At 37.4% G+C, this 18,070-nt stretch overlaps 1 protein-coding gene across 1 annotated transcript; it reads left to right on the forward strand.

The window, feature by feature from the left end:
- Positions 1-665: 665 nt before the first annotated feature.
- Positions 666-17,709, forward strand: LOC114357515 (uncharacterized). The gene is made up of 5 exons (XM_028311149.1): positions 666-1,247; positions 8,578-8,725; positions 17,108-17,291; positions 17,443-17,544; positions 17,631-17,709. The coding sequence occupies exons 1-5, from the start codon at positions 666-668 to the stop codon at positions 17,707-17,709; spliced, it is 1,095 nt and encodes a 364-aa protein (XP_028166950.1).
- Positions 17,710-18,070: the final 361 nt, after the last annotated feature.

Consider the following 18,070-nt stretch of genomic DNA (forward strand, 5'->3'; position numbering starts at 1 on the left):
CCTGCATAAGTAATTATTAATTAATGTGCAGCAGTATGAGAGAAACATGCAGCAATTGATAGGTTTTTTATTTGCAGCCAGTATTGTAAGTTGCCGTGCGAATAAAAAAGAGTTTTGTGAAAATCTAATCTGTGGTGAAGCTAAGGAGGTTGTGTGTGGGATAAGAGAGGAGGGTGAGGGCTTCAGACTGAGGTTATTTGAAAGCGAATGCGAGCTCTTGAAGTTTGGATGCGATGTTGAAGATGGTAAAGGTAAAATTGTACGCTTTATTGCAATCTTAAAGTATTACATTCGACGGTACATCAGACGGGTCATGTTTGATGAAAATTTAACCTCTTTCTACAAAGTACATACACATAAGACACAACAGATTAGTTTGGTTTTCCTTTGTCTCTACAGTAAGTAGAGCTAAATTTTCTCAGGCAAGCACTAAGTTATCGCGTTTTTTATCTGCATTAGTTTCAAAAACGCTCTACTACATGATTTTAAACAATGTTATTCAATTTTAATTTCATAAGTAGGTAGTTTAATTAAGTTCAAATTTTAAAGGATGGAGCAGGCACGCTGCAATTCGCGAATTAATTATTCCATTACTTTTAAGAAGCTTCTGCTCTTTAAAAAATGAGACAGGTGTTAACTTTTTTCCAGCTTACGGTCTAATAAACATGGAATACTGCAAACAAGTATTTTTCAACGACACTCAATCTGCCGACTTATTTTCAAACTTAGAAGCAAGCAATCCTGAAAAACCTTGTGTAGAGTACGATTGTTCTTACCCTGACGATGCGGCAGAAGTCTGTGGCATCAGGCAAGATGGCGATGGCTTCAGAGTTAGATTGTTCCAAAACAAATGCCAACTGATACTTTACAACTGCAAAAACGACACCAATTTTACCATAACCGACCGTTACATTTGCAACGGATTAAATATATCTAGAGACACAAACAATTTGAAACTCAATGTCAAAAGCAATAAAGTTCTCAAGCCGATTATCGTCGTGGATGCCTCAATGTTCAACTTTAGGCACGTTAACGAAACCATCGACAACTTTTTTGCTGCAACGCACCTCTTGAACGTGCCGCTAGCTGAAGTCCATAGACAAATGAATGATAGCACCAGGAGGATGATGATACACATCTTTGGACCCCAAGTGGTGTATAAACCGTGGATTACGATACCGAAGAATATAAGTGAAGACTATTATCACAAGCCAACGCTGTCTTCTTGCTTTCACAAGTGCCCTACGGTGAATACTTTTTAAATTGTTTTTAGAGCGAATTTTTTCACTGACATAGTTTTTGCACACTGATATCTATGCAAACTTGGTCTAGCACGATTAAAAAACCTTCTTTCTACAAAGAAAATATGTAAGTAACAAACGTCATAGATATTTTGTTTTAATCACAACATTTTAATTAAGTATAGGTAGCTACCGGCTTTCTTTACTTTAAAGGTATTTCACCGTTTCACAAGCAGGGAAATTATAAATGCAGGTAACTCAAGGCCGAATACTGAAACACTACTCAAATCTGTTACTCAACTCAAGGGCTTCTAGATTTAAGTAGGTATCTCTCAATTTTGAATGGTATTCGCAAATATTTAAATGGCGTTTCAGTTTCAGTATTCGGCCATCAGTCTGTTTAATATGTCTGTTTGTTACGTCTTGATTTCTGAAACCAAATAAATCCCTACCCAGACCAAAAACTAAGCGATAAATTGTACCACGGATAAGAAAATTAAATTCACTTCATACTTAGGCTCGATTCGATCAAACTTTTATCCGAGAATAATTCCTGGTATAACTGACACATTGACAGTTTCAGTATGGGAAATTATGTTAAAAGTGACGATTTATTCTGAGATATTTACTCTTGTTTGGTCGAATCCACCCTTAGAGTAAGTAGGCGCACACCGTTGATTTTTCGTCGGCCGATAATTTAGTCGGGCTGTTGATCAGTATGGGCATGTAGGTATGGGAGTGCGCACACTACGCCGATTCGATTTGGCCGATTCTTCATAAAATTTGAAATCGGGCACAACTATCGGCCAACTAAAAATCAACGGTGTGCGCCATAGAGAAAAGTAATGTGTGCGCCTACTCTTAGTGTTTGTTTGTTTGTATAGGCCAGTAGAATTAAACACTAAAGATTTTAGTGTTTTAATGGCTTCATTAGTTGCCCATAAAGATTCTCCTAGGTTTTCGACTTCGACGGAGTTGTGCTTAAGTGGTGGGGGCCCTCGAAAGGGGCGCTTTTTCGGTTTTCCGGTTATACCGCGTAAAGGACTTACCCTATCGAAAAGTGGTCTTTCTGACGGTTGAAGGGCATTTAATCCTGCATTAAATAAGACCAAATTCATATGTTTTAAACAAACCGTTCTCGTGTAAATGTTCGCCAAAGTAGAAAATATGTGTATAATTAATGACCCTCTCCACGTCCAATGGCTCGTTACCCGCAGGCTTCCAAGTCTTGAAAAGGAGCGCCTCAACTAGTGTAACCCTATTAAGGCTTACGAGCTAGATGCGCCTATCCTTGTTCGTCCCAGCCGTTCCTTAACTGCGGTTGCTGCACCTCTACCTGGTACTCACCTGAACGACTCTGTGTTACCTACTGTGGCTGTCCCTCTTCCTTGTATCCTCCTGCACGACTTCATTGCCTAGCAGTATGCCTGGTCTAAGGTTCGACGCCAAAAATTAACAACAACAAGTTCATATTAAAACGCTAAAGAGTTTTTTGTTTGTTTGTTTGAACGCGCTAATCTCAAGAATTACTAGTTTGATTGAAATAATTAATTTTGTGTTGAATAGGTTATAAATTGAGGAAGGCTATAGGATATATACAATCACTCTACGACTAATAGAGGCGAAGCAGTAAAGAAAAATGTTGCAAGCACGGAAAATAGTATTTAAACTATTTTCACGCGTACGAAGTTGATTTTGTGGCGTCGAACCTTGGATCAGGCATATGGCTAAGCAATGCAATCGTACAGGAGGGTACAAGGAAGAGGGGCAGCCACATTAAGTAACACAGAGTCGTTCAGGAGAGTGCCAGGAAGAGGTGCAGCAACCGCAGTTAAGGAACGGCTGGGACGAACAAGGATAAGCGAATCCAACTCGTGAGCCATGACAGGGATACGCTGGTTAAGGCGACCCTTTACAAGGCTTGGGAGCCTACGGGTGACGAGCTATTGGACGTGGAGAGGGTCATTAATTTTACACATATTTTCTACTTCGCCGAACATTTGTACGAGAACGGGTTGTTCTAAACATATCAATTTGGTCTTATTTAAAGCAGGATTAAATGCCCTTCAACCGTCAGGAAGACCACTTTTCGATAGGGTAAGTCCTTCACGCGGTATAACCGAAAAACCTAAAAAGCGCCCCTTTACCACTTAAGCACAACTCCGTCGAAGTCGAAAACCTAGGAGAGTCTTAATGGGCAACCAATGAAGCCATTAAGGCAATAAAATCTTTTGTAGGAATTATTTCCGATTTAAAATCTAATTCTACTGGACTATGTAGTGAAAAGTTATTGATCGGCCGGCACCATGGAAAATGTAGAGTGCAAATGACACAGGTGTTCTGTAACAGTTACTCGTAAAACATGACAACCTCCATTTACTTATCAAGTTGGAAACTAGCCCACTGCAATTACTAGCCGAGGACTTACTTAAATATTTAGAAGCAAGTTCTATTGTTTCTTCGTCAAAGAAAATGCATCGTGAATTAAAAAGGATTCGCGGCATCATAACATCGACTGATAGTCTTCCTTATAATTTGTACTTAAGAGACAAAAAGGGCTTGTTGTTTTCCACAAAATACAATAATGTACTAAGCAAAATAATATGCCTACGTTAATAATGGTTTAAAATATGAGTTTTGTTTATTCAACACAAAGTTTTTTGAAATATTTACATTTAATAAATAATTTTGACTGACCTAAGTACCTACTTACTTTTGAACGCCAAAACAAAAACTGCCGACAAAATTAATTTAAGTTACTTACTCTCATCTATACTTATAATTAAATCTGTAAGAGAGTTCAATTCTGTACATGAAATATATTTTCAAAATAACTATCAGGGGGTGATTAGTGATCGATACTGATGCCAAAAATGCAATCAGTAAAATTTTTGTCTGTCTGTCTGTCAGTCTGGTACTTATAGAAACAAAAACTACTCGACGGATTTTAACGAAACTTGATACAATTATTCTTCATGCTCTTGGGCAGGTTATAGTATACTTAGGAATTCCCACGGGAACAGGAATTAGCGGGAAAATCCTTTTGTATGAAAAAAAACCGCTTAAGTTAGACGCTTGAAATTTGGCATGTAGGTACCTTAGTAAACTTAAAGCTTGGTTACAACAGGATATTGCAAAATTCCCACGGGAACGGGAGTTAGCGGGAAAAAATATTTGTATGAAAAAATCTAAACCGCGTAATATAGATGAAGGGGGTAAAACGGGATCCACGCGTACGAAGACGCGGGCGGGCGCTAGTTACGATAATATTAACTTTGAAAATGTACATAAAGGTAAGTTACTCGTTTGCAGGACTTAGATTTAATGTTGAGACATGTGTAGTAAAGTGCCATAAAAAGGGCTTTGTAAACATTTGACAAGTAAAAGAAGAAACATTTCAATTATTATCATAGCCGAGGCCTCTTAAAACTTTGGCGAAACTCTAAACGGAATCCATTTGTCGGTCAAGTTCAATTTAATTGCATATTGCGTTCACTTATTAAGTCGTCACGAGGGTCAGGCATAGGGGAAGGCATCAATCGAGCCGCATCAAAGCGTACCTACTTTATGACCCAGTAAAAATAGAATAATCGATACTGCACCCGGCCACTGTATCGATTCAATGTAAGTCCTGCGACAGTTTTAGATTGCTTTTAATGTTTTACTTTGTTTGAAATACTTTATAATTACTTTGGAGTTTTGAATAATTATGCCGGTCTAGGAAAATAATTGCAGTGGGACAATGCCGTTTATATCAGACTGGTTTTCAATTTCAATTTCAATTTATTTATTCCAAAAACAAAATACATTGTATAGGAAAATTAGACATTAAAATTCACACAATCTGCAATTCAATTAAAATAAAATTAATCTAATTACCAATCAAAAGGTATTACTATGATAATGTACATATACAGTTTTCCATCATTTTTTTAGTTTCATGCAAAAGTTGCCAAAAAATCTCATTAGAAGTATGACTAGTGCCTAAATTTAAAATTCTATAGGATGTCGTACTTACTTACTACGTATTCTACTCAAAATAAAAAACTAAGATAAAGAACTAGAGTTAACTTGAGGTTTTGTGATGCAATAACTAATAGAACCTACACATTGGGTGTAGACTAGATACAAGCAGTCACTTCGTTGTTTCGGACTGCAGGAAATCAATAATCTATTACAATACGAGAGCTTTGAAATACAACCCGGGAAATGGCGGTGTATCTCCAACACAAAGCTCATACCGTTGCATAGATTTTATTATGTCTGTTCCTAAATGTATTTAAACAATAATTATTAGATCGTTGTGATAGTTTTAAAAAAGAAACTAGTAAGAATAAAATAAGAAAATAAATTGACGACCATTTTTCATGTGAACTGAAACTAAGGCGATTATCACACTGCGCCGCGCTCCGCCGGTCCGCGTGATTTCATACAAAAAATCCCGCGCGCGGACGCGTTGTCAGTGTGTTGTGCCGCGCGTGTTTTCTATACAAACTCAGGTACTTGCATACAATGATTAAATCTGTCGTCCCGCGTACTGCGGCGGATAGTGGCGCAGTGTGATAATCGCCTAATTGAAATAAACTTAACTTGACCGTCTCTGAACCGCGATTAGGTAATTAGGAACACTTACAATTTTAATTGCAAGCATGTTATTGTTACCTACATGGACTAAATATTTACAAACATTTACTAGAACAGAAAGTATTTTGTATATTTAAACAAAATACTTTCTGTTTTCCATTTGGAAACTACACTGAAACACGTTATTGAAAAGAATAAAATACTATGACAACCCGGCTGACACTGTGGACTTCCGGGCTCTCGCACCCTCTCTCTGTTTCCGGTAGGCGGTAGGTGATATCTATATGCTCTGAAACTCTCTGAAATAATTATACTCAGCATCAAATAAACCGAACCTTCCGCGACGCGAACTTTGAGGATTTTCTTCTGACACAATCATGGTGCCCTAACAATTTATTGGTGTTATTTGAAAGCCAAATAAATATCCTTTAAGAAAAACACATTTAATTTCTTAATAAATGGATTAACATATACGGGTATTTCTTCGGAGGCAAAATTTTCGATGTCTTTGGGTATAGTTCTGTAACCAACTAACAAAATGGCATGCAATATTTTTTTTCGTATAGCTTAACTATAGCCCTATCTGGCGCAAATTACATTTTTGACATAATTGCTGTCTTTATACAAAATAAAAATATTTGAAGTGTGATTCTCTGATTCATATGGTGTGTCCGTTAGCCATTTTCCGGAACAAAATGGTTGATGTAGCATTTTCCTTTTGATATATCAATATAAATTAAAATTATCTCGAAAGGTAATGAGTTGTCTTTCTCCAAAAAAAATGCGTAATAATTTTAATTAAGTTAGTTTGTTTGCAAAAAAATAAATAAGCAGTGTCCGGCATAAAATACTGATTCATATGGCGTGAGCTGTTCTTGACCATAACTGGTCAGGTTTTAATCATGAGAGTCTGGTTTCTGGCGTGGAGGCAAGCCCATTTTTGTATAACACGATTTTTGTACGTGTAGTTTAGTATCCACACACGATTAAGTCGGGACACAAAGTATTACCACGGAGGGTAGTTGAAAATATTCATTTTTAATACAAAAAATAGAAATTATTCACATTATTTCATAACAATTTCAAAATACACGATTCACAACTTACCAGAATGTTTTAAATAGTATGTCTGCAAATCTGCAGTGACTGCACGATGGAGACAACGATGTTTTTTCTGGTTCATCATCATCAGATAAAACTATAATTTGTCGTTGTCTCTGTACATACGAGGTTTCTTAACAAACTTTTCACCATATCACTATTATCACCATTACTTGATCGTTTCCTTTTACCCATTTTTACGCTAAGTTATTTTTATTGAAAAAGTACGTGTGAGTCGGACGAACACCAACACAAGTAATGACAAGAAATATGGCGGACCGCGGAATGTACTACGGTGCTGAGGAGTCAAAACACGTACTTTATTATATTTAAAACTTATATTTTTAAATAAATATTCTCTAAAAGTGTGATAAGGACGGCATCATCCCAGGTACTGCTGCATGTAAAACATAATCATCTTCGGGAGAGATACGAAGTATAATAATATACTGCTGAGCATAGGCCTCCAATGATTTCGAGATTAACTGATTGCCATTGCCACAACCTCTATAAGCTCATCTCACCTTCTTCACCTTGTGGGTGGACGTCTTAACAACGATGGCTTGGATAAGTCATCATCCTATGATGATGTATCACTGATGTTGTTTTACTGACTCTATAGTCATCTAAAATACCTTAGTGCCATAAGATGAAAGTCTACATCCAGTGTGTGTTATCAGGGATGACATATTATACTGAAAAGTGGCCTCTACAAACGTTTCCCACAAATAGTTAATCCGTGCTAAACGCAACTGCACTGATTGTCAATACGACAACGATACTGTGGGGTATCAATCAATAAGTAAAATTTTATAAAAAAAAATAAAACCGACTCCAAAAAACCTACACTAAAACGTAGAAAAATAATTACTAATTACCTACTTATTTATTAGGACGAATTATTAATATTTATGTAGGTATACCATGATTGATACTTCTGGAGTCGGTGCCAAGATTATGAAACATGTAAAGTTTGCCTGCACCGACTCCAAAAGTATCAATCATGGTATACCTACATAAATATTAATAATTCGTCCTAATAAATAAGTAGGTAATTAGTAATTATTTTTCTACGTTTTAGTGTAGGTTTTTTGGAGTCGGTTTTATTTNACATAAAGATTTTAAATTTTATTCCTATTTTTGATTAATATGTAACAAATTCTGATTTATATGGGCACAAAATATTTGAACGTCGATATCTTGAAAACTACTTTACAAAAACGAGTCCCTCATCCAAATATATGTTATTGGGTGTACCTATTTTCATATGAGTCTATGTTACAGACCCAAAATTGAATTTGAAATTTGTCCATATGAATCAGCCGAAGAATGCAATTTCGAAGAAGTGCCCATACCATAAATGTGACTTGAAAAAAGACCTCACTTTGGGCTTACCTCTGGGATCAATTTAGACCAATTTTTATGGTCATGAAACCAAATAATGATCTCACGTGTCCTCTTTAACAGATGGATTGCGATTAATCCCAACTTAACAGTTTCATAGCCATAAAACTTGGCTCAAACGTAACTACCTATTTTTGAAGAAGTGACTCTGTATCCTTCTAAAGACACATTTTTTGGGTAAAAACCTTTCCTTTAATGAAATGAAGTGTAGTTCAAAACTACATAATATTTATTATCACTTTCCCAGGAATGCCCAAACACCTACGCTCCCGTATGCGGGGTGCCAGGCATCGTGGCGCGGGAACCTTCTATGATGTTCCAGAACCACTGCTTCATGGACGTGGCGCAGTGCAAGATGCACTGGGAGGACAAGAGCCCCACTGCTGAGAGCTCAGGTAATTATCTCCTGCTATAGAGTAGGACAGCCTACTGCTACAGAGCAATCCTGGTATTAGACTACTTGAGGCACTACTCCAGAACCACTACTTCATGGACGTGGCGCAGTGCAAGATGCACTGGGAGGACAAGAGCCCCACTTCTGAGAGCTCAGGTAAACTATTTACTACTATTGTGTGGACTGTAACTGCTGTTTATTCAAACGACTTGAGGAACCGTTTCAGAATCCAGAACCAGTCTTCATAGCATAGTACAGTTCAAAATGTAAAAGAAAAACAAGCTGCAAGCAAGCCCAACTGTTGAGAGCTCAAGAAAATTTTATTATTATAGGACTTGCATTAGAATAACTAAAATACTTATACTAACTAAAAGACACGGGTCTTACTATTTTAGTTGAAATGGAACGCGAAAGCTAAAATCTTATTTTGCATTAGAATACTCGAGTAACCGTTGCAAAAAAGAAACGCTGTTTTGTGAACGTAGCAAAAAGGTATTTTGTTCTAGAGATTGAAGCCGAACATAAAACCGAATCTTTTTAAATAACTTTTCACATAATTAAAAAGAAAATAAATACTTGACTAATGTTTTTCCAAAATTAATAAAAATTGAGCACGAAACACGAATTTTCCGGTAAGAAGTTTCTAAATAAAACTCTTTTACTCTGTAAGTGTCCCATCCCAAACTGTCCCATCCTCGGGAATAACTCTACCTAACGCCCGTTTGCCTTACCTTAAATGCATTCAATCATTTTACTTATCGGACCATCTCGTTGATCCGTGCAATGTCCAGTAATCAAACTGGAGACAACCGCAGAGTGATTAGTTTCCGGTTCGCAAACCAAGTCCAATCCTGTAACCACTTGATACGGAAGCGTATCTAGCATCGATACATGTGTAGCCCTACGTATCAAACATCGATACATCTGTAGCCCTTTGTCTATGGTATTATCATCCCCACACTCGTGCCCGTTTCCATCAGCGAGAAGAGCAATTAGCTTAATTTGAAGAGACCTTGTCATCTATTATCTCTTTGACCGTTAGATAGGGATCAAAATTATGTACCGAGTACTTAGGTACAATCACTTGGTATCTCTACCTATTTAAATTATGGGTAAACGGAAAAGTTTAGAAGAATGGATAAAATTATGATTATCTCTCTTCAGGCAAATAGTCTTTAGAAAGTTAACTTAATAAAATTACGATTTAACATTTATATTTAAATAGAGTTTAAAAACTAGATCTTCCAAACTAAATTCAAAACTCAAATAAATGTAAGATACAGAATTATTTTATCAATTTTCCCTTTTGATACAGTAGTAAAGTTTACATTTGTAGAAACAACTTATTAGAATTCTGGTTTCACGTTTACCCTAACTTTTCAAAAGGGTTCATTAGTATTTTCACTAAGGGAAAAGTTGTTCATAGGTATTCTCACTATAATTAAACAAGATATTTCGGACTTGACAAGTAGCTAAACTTTTATGCAACGCGGCCGATGATAGAAAGGTAAAGTTTTTGTTTTGTTTATATTTTGACCAAAAATACAAAAGTCAGGGTGCAAAATGGATTCAGTTTAGAACTTCACTTAAACATGGTCACAGACAGAAAGACTGAACATAAATGGAGAATCAGTGACATATCACATATCGCCTCGAAAACGGATATCCCGAAGACAACCCTAAAGTCCATACACACGTTAAGGCTTATCCATCAGTTACCGGATACCCGGTACAAGCAATTTATTATCCCCGGCCAAACATTGACGAGGAAACATCCCGGAAACGTGTGGACGACCCTTTAGTAATCAAAACATATGGAGATAATCCTCCGCTGCACCCTAAGCCGCGCCACCGGCTAAAGCACTAATTGGTGCAGGGGCTACCTTCGCCAATTCATTATGAACCCCGCGAGTAGGGTTGCCAGCTCCAAAAACAAAAGCCGGACTAGGTGCTTAATTTGGCCGGATATTTTATCCTAAAAGCTGGATATGCCATTTTTAAAAGCTATTTTTTTTATAGCCTTACAAAAATATTTTCCCAGAGCCGAAAAAAAATCAGTAATAAAAAATCGCGGCATTGAGTTATTTGTGTTCTCAGCATAGGTCTTTCAGACAGCACACTATGCAGAGGATGCATGGAGGCAGAAGAAACATAGCAGAAGCGTAGCAGAACAAGGGGCTCAAATCACCAGCGTCGCTGCAGGAGGCCTGTAGCGGCCTATAGGCTGCTTTCTTTCTGGGAAGATATGGGATGGTTGGAGTACGAAGATAAACCACAAATCATGAGGCTAAGTGCGGTAGTCGATTGCCCTGCAAAACTAACTAACTACTTGTGTGCTCGATTTCAACTGGCGCGGCAGCCACATAAAAAGCCTAACAAAAGATGGACAGGCCGGACAAGAAAATATTTGGCCAGACACGTCTATAAAAAGCCAAACATGTCCGCTAAATCCAGACACTTGACAACCCTACCCGCGAGGGTGGACGCGCCGGTAAAAGTTACATATATTCGTGCATATCAAAACCCTTTGATTATTACGATAATTGGAGCTGAAATTTCAAGTGGAAAGGGTGAAACGAATTTTGTTTTATTGAGAGTCATATCTAATTGATTGGCATTGTTGAAGAAATTACACTTTACATACTCATTTAATTTTTTAAAGGCGAAATGCTCATTTATAAAAGCACTGCTAAATGGAAAATTACACTATTTGGACGCGAAAATCTTCCTTCATATCCTGGTTGGGATTTCCAAGTGGGAAATCGTGTAATTTTCCATTTACATATAATTAGACGTTATTTTGCAGTCGAAATGCCTATAATACCTATCATAACTGTAATAAATTATGTAATTATACTGTCCAATCTGTCTATTCAGCAAGTAACAGCGAGCGTACTAGACGTTCGACTATTTACTACTTATTTTCACCCTAAATCGTTTAATAAATAAAACACTTCAATCTAGACACGCGGCAGCGTGTCAAATTAAGTTCAAACAAAGGAACTGACTAGCCAGCGCCGAGTGTAATATTACACGAACCATTTTAACGTAAACACAAAACTACGTGTGTATTTAATATTTAATCCATATCCATAAGGACACCTAGATAAAAGTATTAAAGCTGTTACTTGCTAAATGATTGTCCATTTAGTTATCGAAAAACAGCGTTAAGCTAGACGTTCTCCTTATTTTCACCCTGAATCGTTTAATAAATAATACTTCAATAAAAATATTACGTATTCAACCAAAGAGCTTCCCTCGCCTCTTCGAATTCGCAGCAATCTTTTTATAACGGCGCGCGTCCTCTTTGCCTTATCGATCAACGGAGAGCTCCATTGACACAATAAACTTGAATTACCCTCTACAGAGCCTACCGCAACGTTTGACAAGGTTCGTTAAGGACGCGATTTAATAATGTTGACAAGATTTTAATTTACCTAGTACGGACGAAAAAAAAAATTAATGTATTAGTATAAATCTTTCCTTTAATCATTAAACGGAGGGTCCTTTAACACAATTACCTTGAATTACCCTCTACAGAGCCCAAAGTTTGAAAAGATGGCCAATTGTAAGCGACTTACGCTATTTGTTAATTTTGACAAGAACTTTTATTTTACTGACGAAAAAAAAAATAACATGTAGGTTGGTGTCGCTATTGTAAAAGGATTTAAAACTTAATTACAACTCAATATTTTAAGTTTTCAACTTATTTGATTTTTAAAAAGTTTTGATTATTGTCATGTTTAAATTGTTAAGTAGATTAATTGAAGAGTGTTTCACTTTTTCGTTTTCCATATTGGTTTTCCTACCTTCACCTACCAACGTAAATAAGTTCTATTAAGTATATTGAATTACAGATATCATTTTACATATCATTATGGCCACGAAGATCTCGACCTATTACGATCTAATACAAAAGGCAAACAGAAATGCTATTATTCGTCCATTACAAATATTCAAACTACCATTGCAATGGTATACAGATATTCCACATATTCACGAACGCGCAGCTCAAAGCTGACCACAGAATAGTTTGCTACCCACATATTCTGTCCCCACATGCAATACGCAATCCGTTTGATACCGCTCCGTCTGGAATCTCAATCAAAATTTAATAACGCCGTCATGTCCGCTACGCAAATCATCATAGGACATCATTACATGTAGTAATTAATACCTCTTTTGATTTGCATGTCTGTCTGTTAAACCGGCTGGCTAGTCGCTTTGATTCTGCTATTAATTATACGCAACCGAATATTGTTATGGCGGCAAATTGCAATGTAATGCCATGGTAGAGTTCGGCGCAGTAGACTCTGAGGTGATTTTTATGGTGATTTTTTGTGCGAGATTAAGTTTTTGTACTTGAAAACCACAAATAACGGTGAAGAGCTGTATTTGATAGCTGCTCTATCTTTGGACTACTTTCTAGCCTAAAAAACTACGAATGCTGTGTCATTTAATCCGAAATCCGTCTTCACGTATAATTAAACACTCATTACACGTGTCTAGTGTCGACAATAACACATTTATTTTCGTCAAGAAATATGATAAATGGATCTACTGTGCCCCAATATTTTGTGGCACCACCGGGTGGTTATAGCACTATAGCCAATATACCTGTAAAGGGGGGTAATGCAACTGGTGGGTGGCGTCCCCCGGGGCCAAACAGATTTCAGGGGGAACCCCCCTCCCGCTGACAGGTACTCTCTCAACTCTGTGTGCGAGTGATGTTGAAACTACCGACATTGAAAACAGTTCAATTTATTAGCAATCCGACGATATTCTGCAGAGATAACTACGGACTAATTCTATAAGTTTTAGACTAATGCCCGGGATTAGTCTAATTAAATGAATTTCAATGGAAGACCCAAGTTTTGCTTTAGGTTATTTTAATGAGCTGGATTTCTAGGATGGGTGGACTAATACTAATGCTTCGAAATGTAAAGGCTTACTATTAAGTCATAGAAGTAATGCTTTTGATTTAGTGTGACTCTAATTAGCTTATTACTCTTGTTTTAAAGACTAGAGATATAAAAAACATTACAATCTTGATAGTCTAAATAATTTTACAAAACGTACTAACTACTGAATTTCAATACATGATCACATGACTAATCAAATCTTATGAGTAGAAAAATTGGTTACTTTATAGGCTACTTTTAAATTAATTTCATACCTGAAGCGTATCCTTCTTTTGCATCTATGTATCTACGCAAGCACAAGAAAATTAAGGTCAGGTGGTGCACACGTACGTCATAAGCGACCTATTTCGAAGATACTGTACTGTAACGCACACTTTGATCATATTCATCGATCGTAGCGAATTATGCATATGTTGATATCTGATGGGGTTGATGATGTGTAATGTACGAATTAAGTTGAAAATTTCTTTGTTTCGTCAAACTTGGTTGTGACAAGACCGTTTTGTGATATATTTGTGTAAGCCAAGGATGTCCTTAGCTTACGAGAGAACATAAAAATGTAGAGTCTTAAGTAGTTAAATAAGAGTAATTTTTCAGCTGAAAATAATGATCAACTGTATCATTTAATTTGTAATTTTGCTATTTGAAAGGTAATTAACAAAGGGACTTTGTTATAATAATGTTAATAAATGGTGGAAATTCATGTGACGTTTTCCTAATGATTGTACCTAGCTTCGCAGTTACATTTGCCAAAAAAATAGTTTTTTTCCACTAACTAGTACCCATTTTTTTCGGTCTTGTGATACTTGAGCTAAAGAACTTTTGATGTGATTTATGTAAACCACTTACCTTTTACAAGACAAACAAATGTTTGTAAAAGACTTTCATACTTATCAGTCCCGGAAAATTTTTACTTAATTAAAAAATCCTTTGTACACTTGCATTGTTGCTACTAATGAACCCCATATCACCAAAATACAAATACAAACCGCAAACAAGATTCCCAGACGGATCGCAGACAGGGTCCCGGGGCCCGGGAGGCTCAAGGCCCCCAAAACTCTGACCTACACCAATGTCAAGGAAAGACACCGCAATTTGGGGTCTCGGGACGCGCGGTGTGTTTTGAGGGCCCGGGAAACCGCTTTGATCGTAATTCGAGGCTGTTTGTTTTGTATTTCAACACTGATAGTTCTGGGACGCGGTGAATCACCATCTGATTCATGTTAGGGTCACTTTTGAAAATGATGTAGCAACTTAACTGAAATTTTCGTTATTTAGTTATTTCTCTGCAATGATTTGTCATCGGGTGTTAAGTACAAGTTAGTAAAAGTCTTTTAATTATACATCTTTACTGATAACGAATAAGTTTTGTGCCAGTTTTTTTTTCATTCCATGTTCTTTTTTTATTTCGATGCTAGTCAAGTTTGTGCTTGTGTCTCTACTCCAACGGCTAAATACTAAAGTAAATAATAAAGGAAATATTTTCCCAATCCCTTTGAAAATAATATATTTTTTTATTGATATAAATGGATATGAAACCTCTCTTTCGTGTAATAATTAAAATTGTTCTCTTCTTGTGAGATTTTTAAAATCTCTTTATTTTTTTATACTTTGGTTAGTTAGAATAAAGAATTTGAATTTGATCATTGAAGGCTACAAGCAACCGGTTATGAGAAAAATAGCATATTATTGGGCAAATTGGCGCACCTTTGCAGGCACAAACTCCTCTATTTGCATAAACGTACTGAAATTCGTTTACAGAGCTCAATTTCCTGCTTCTGGCTTCAAGGCGTGGGCGGGCGGGAATAAATCTTTTATTTTTATAAGCATCAAACGGAAGGTAATGATTTGAACCAATTCATATTACGAATACAGTAATAACAAGCCTTTTTGGTACGAGATACTTGTTTAATATAATGACAAGTGTGTAGAATGTTTTTTTTCTCTCTTCTTTTATTTGTTCATTTTCATTTGTGTATTCGTGTCAAATAAAGGTTTTTCTATTTCTTTCTATTTCTATAACAAGGTCTGCGGGTCTAGTCAAAACGCACTTTAAAATCGCAAACCCATCGCAAACCAGTCGCCAGTCGCAAACAAATAAACAAATCGCAAAAGAGGTCGATAACAAAAAAGGCTTAGTCAAACGGCAAAAAATTGAATCGCAAAGCCCTACCTATCGATAATCGAAAGAATGGATTGAAATTTCCCATACAAAGGCTTAGCCAACATGCATGTAAGACTCAATCAAAATCGAATCGAATCGCAACACCCGCCATTTTCATTGCGATTACTTAAACCCCGGTGATAAAGCTTCGATTATATCGAAAACCAATAGGGTGAGTTGCACCACCTAACTTTGACCGTAACTATGACGTTAACCGGTGTTTTTTGTATGGAGTTTGACAGATTTTAGACGTTTGTCAAAGTTAAACTAAGATGGTGCAACCCACCTTAAGGCTGTTTTGACAAATCCGTATCGCGATGTCGTTTTGACAGCTAATTTGACAGCGAAGCATAGACGTAAACAGAGAGCAGAAAGAAGGATGAAACTAATTAAAAAAAAAGCTTAAAAAAAGTAAAAACAATCGCAAAGTCATAGATTTTTTTTAACTTTTATTCGATTTTGAATGAACTTTTATATCGCCGCGTCGTTGGTGGTTCAATGTGCATTTTGGCTGCCATTTTCCGATCGAATCGAATTACTGGTGACGCGGCGACTGACATTAGTGAAAACTTCCTATTGGTTTGCGATGGCATTTTGACTAGACCCACTGTAAATTTTAACTTACTAAACTGTCAGTTTTTTGTAGCATATTTCAGAGGAAAAATAAATAAATTTTATCAATCGGAAGAATTCATGTGCCAATTAGTATCGAAAAGGTTTGTTAGTAGATATATCTTTAAAAAGGAGTGCGTATAATGATTTAATAACATTACCCGATTCATATCTCCGAACTCCGGGAGACTTGAATGGCGACCACGAACCGGAAGACGTGGCGTGGGCAGGCCTCCCACTAGGTGGACCAACGATCTGGTGAAGGTCGCAGGAGGTGTCTTTGTGGAAATCCTTGGGGAGGCCTTTGTCCAGCAGTGGACGTCTTTCGGCTGAAACGAACGAACGAACGAACCCGATCCAATTTTCACGCATAGCTTAAAATGTGTTTTTGCGTGCGTTTCTTTTTGTGGTTCGCTGCGGATAATCATGTTGCGATTGCGTTGAAGTACACGATGCGTTGTGGCGGCGGTGCGACGCCAAAGTGATGTCGTTGTATCGTAGAAATATGACTGTGTGACGGGCACACGCGCGATACTGTGAAATCTTTGCAGTGCGGTGTGCTTTGGCTCTGACGCGTACTATTTCAAAAGCAATCACGCGTTTAGAAGTATAATATTAAAAATAACTGACCTTTGTGTAGTCTACAATAAAGATTATTTCAAAAAGAGTTTCTTGTCTGTTCCAGCCTACATCGAGTCTTCGTTCATGTTCTGCCTGGGCGACGAGATGAGCTCGATGTTCCGCTTCCTACCGCTAGTGCGCACGCTGCAGCACATGGGCCGTCTGCGGGGCAAGGGCGTGTTCAAGTACCGCGTGCGCAACATGGGCTTCCTCAACAACATGCTGCGGAGGGAGCCCCGGCTCATGGGGTAGAGCAGACGTCAAGAAACAAAAGAAAAGCCTTCCTTCTTTTGTTTATTTAAGGACAGAATCAAACCAATGTCATCAAACCTACATGCATTGAACAGATATCAAGATCAAGAAACAAAAGAAAGGTCTTCCTTCTTTTTTTACGGCCAGGGCTGGTCAAGACACACTTGCATATAAACATAGGTTAAGATACCGCGTCCAGAACATGGGCTTCCTCAACAACATGCTGCGCCGGGAGCCCCGCCTCATAGGGTAGAGCGCTTGGAGGGAGCAGACATAGGAGCAGATGCCAAAAGACTCTTCTCTTTCTTTTGTTTATTTATGGCTTACATGGGTAGTACTCAACTAACATACCGCGTGCGCAACATGGGCTTCCTCAACAACATGCTGCGCCGGGAGCCCCGGCTCATAGGATAGGTTATATGGAAACAGCAACGTCTAGAAACAAAAGAAAAGTCTTCCTTCTTTTGTTTGTAGCCAGATTTTTAGGATTTTTAGTAAGAAACTTAGGTACATAGATATTAGATAGTACTGCGTGCGCAACGTAGGCTTCCTCAACAACATGCTGCGCCGGGAACCTCGGCTCATGGGGAATTCGCACAGAGAGAGCAGATGGCAGGCTTATGGGGTTTAGAAAAAAATCTACTTTCTTTTGTTTACGAACTAATCTGGTCATGAATGCAGCCTCAAAACATGGGCTTCTTTAACAACAACAATGTTAGAGATATGATTGTTGTTAATTAAATAAATAAATAAACATGCTGCGCCCCGGCTCATG

This window comes from Ostrinia furnacalis, unplaced genomic scaffold (genome assembly GCF_004193835.3).
Source record: "Ostrinia furnacalis isolate ACB-3 unplaced genomic scaffold, ASM419383v2 OfSCF3210, whole genome shotgun sequence".
In the NCBI taxonomy this organism is placed as follows: Eukaryota; Metazoa; Arthropoda; class Insecta; order Lepidoptera; family Crambidae; genus Ostrinia; species Ostrinia furnacalis.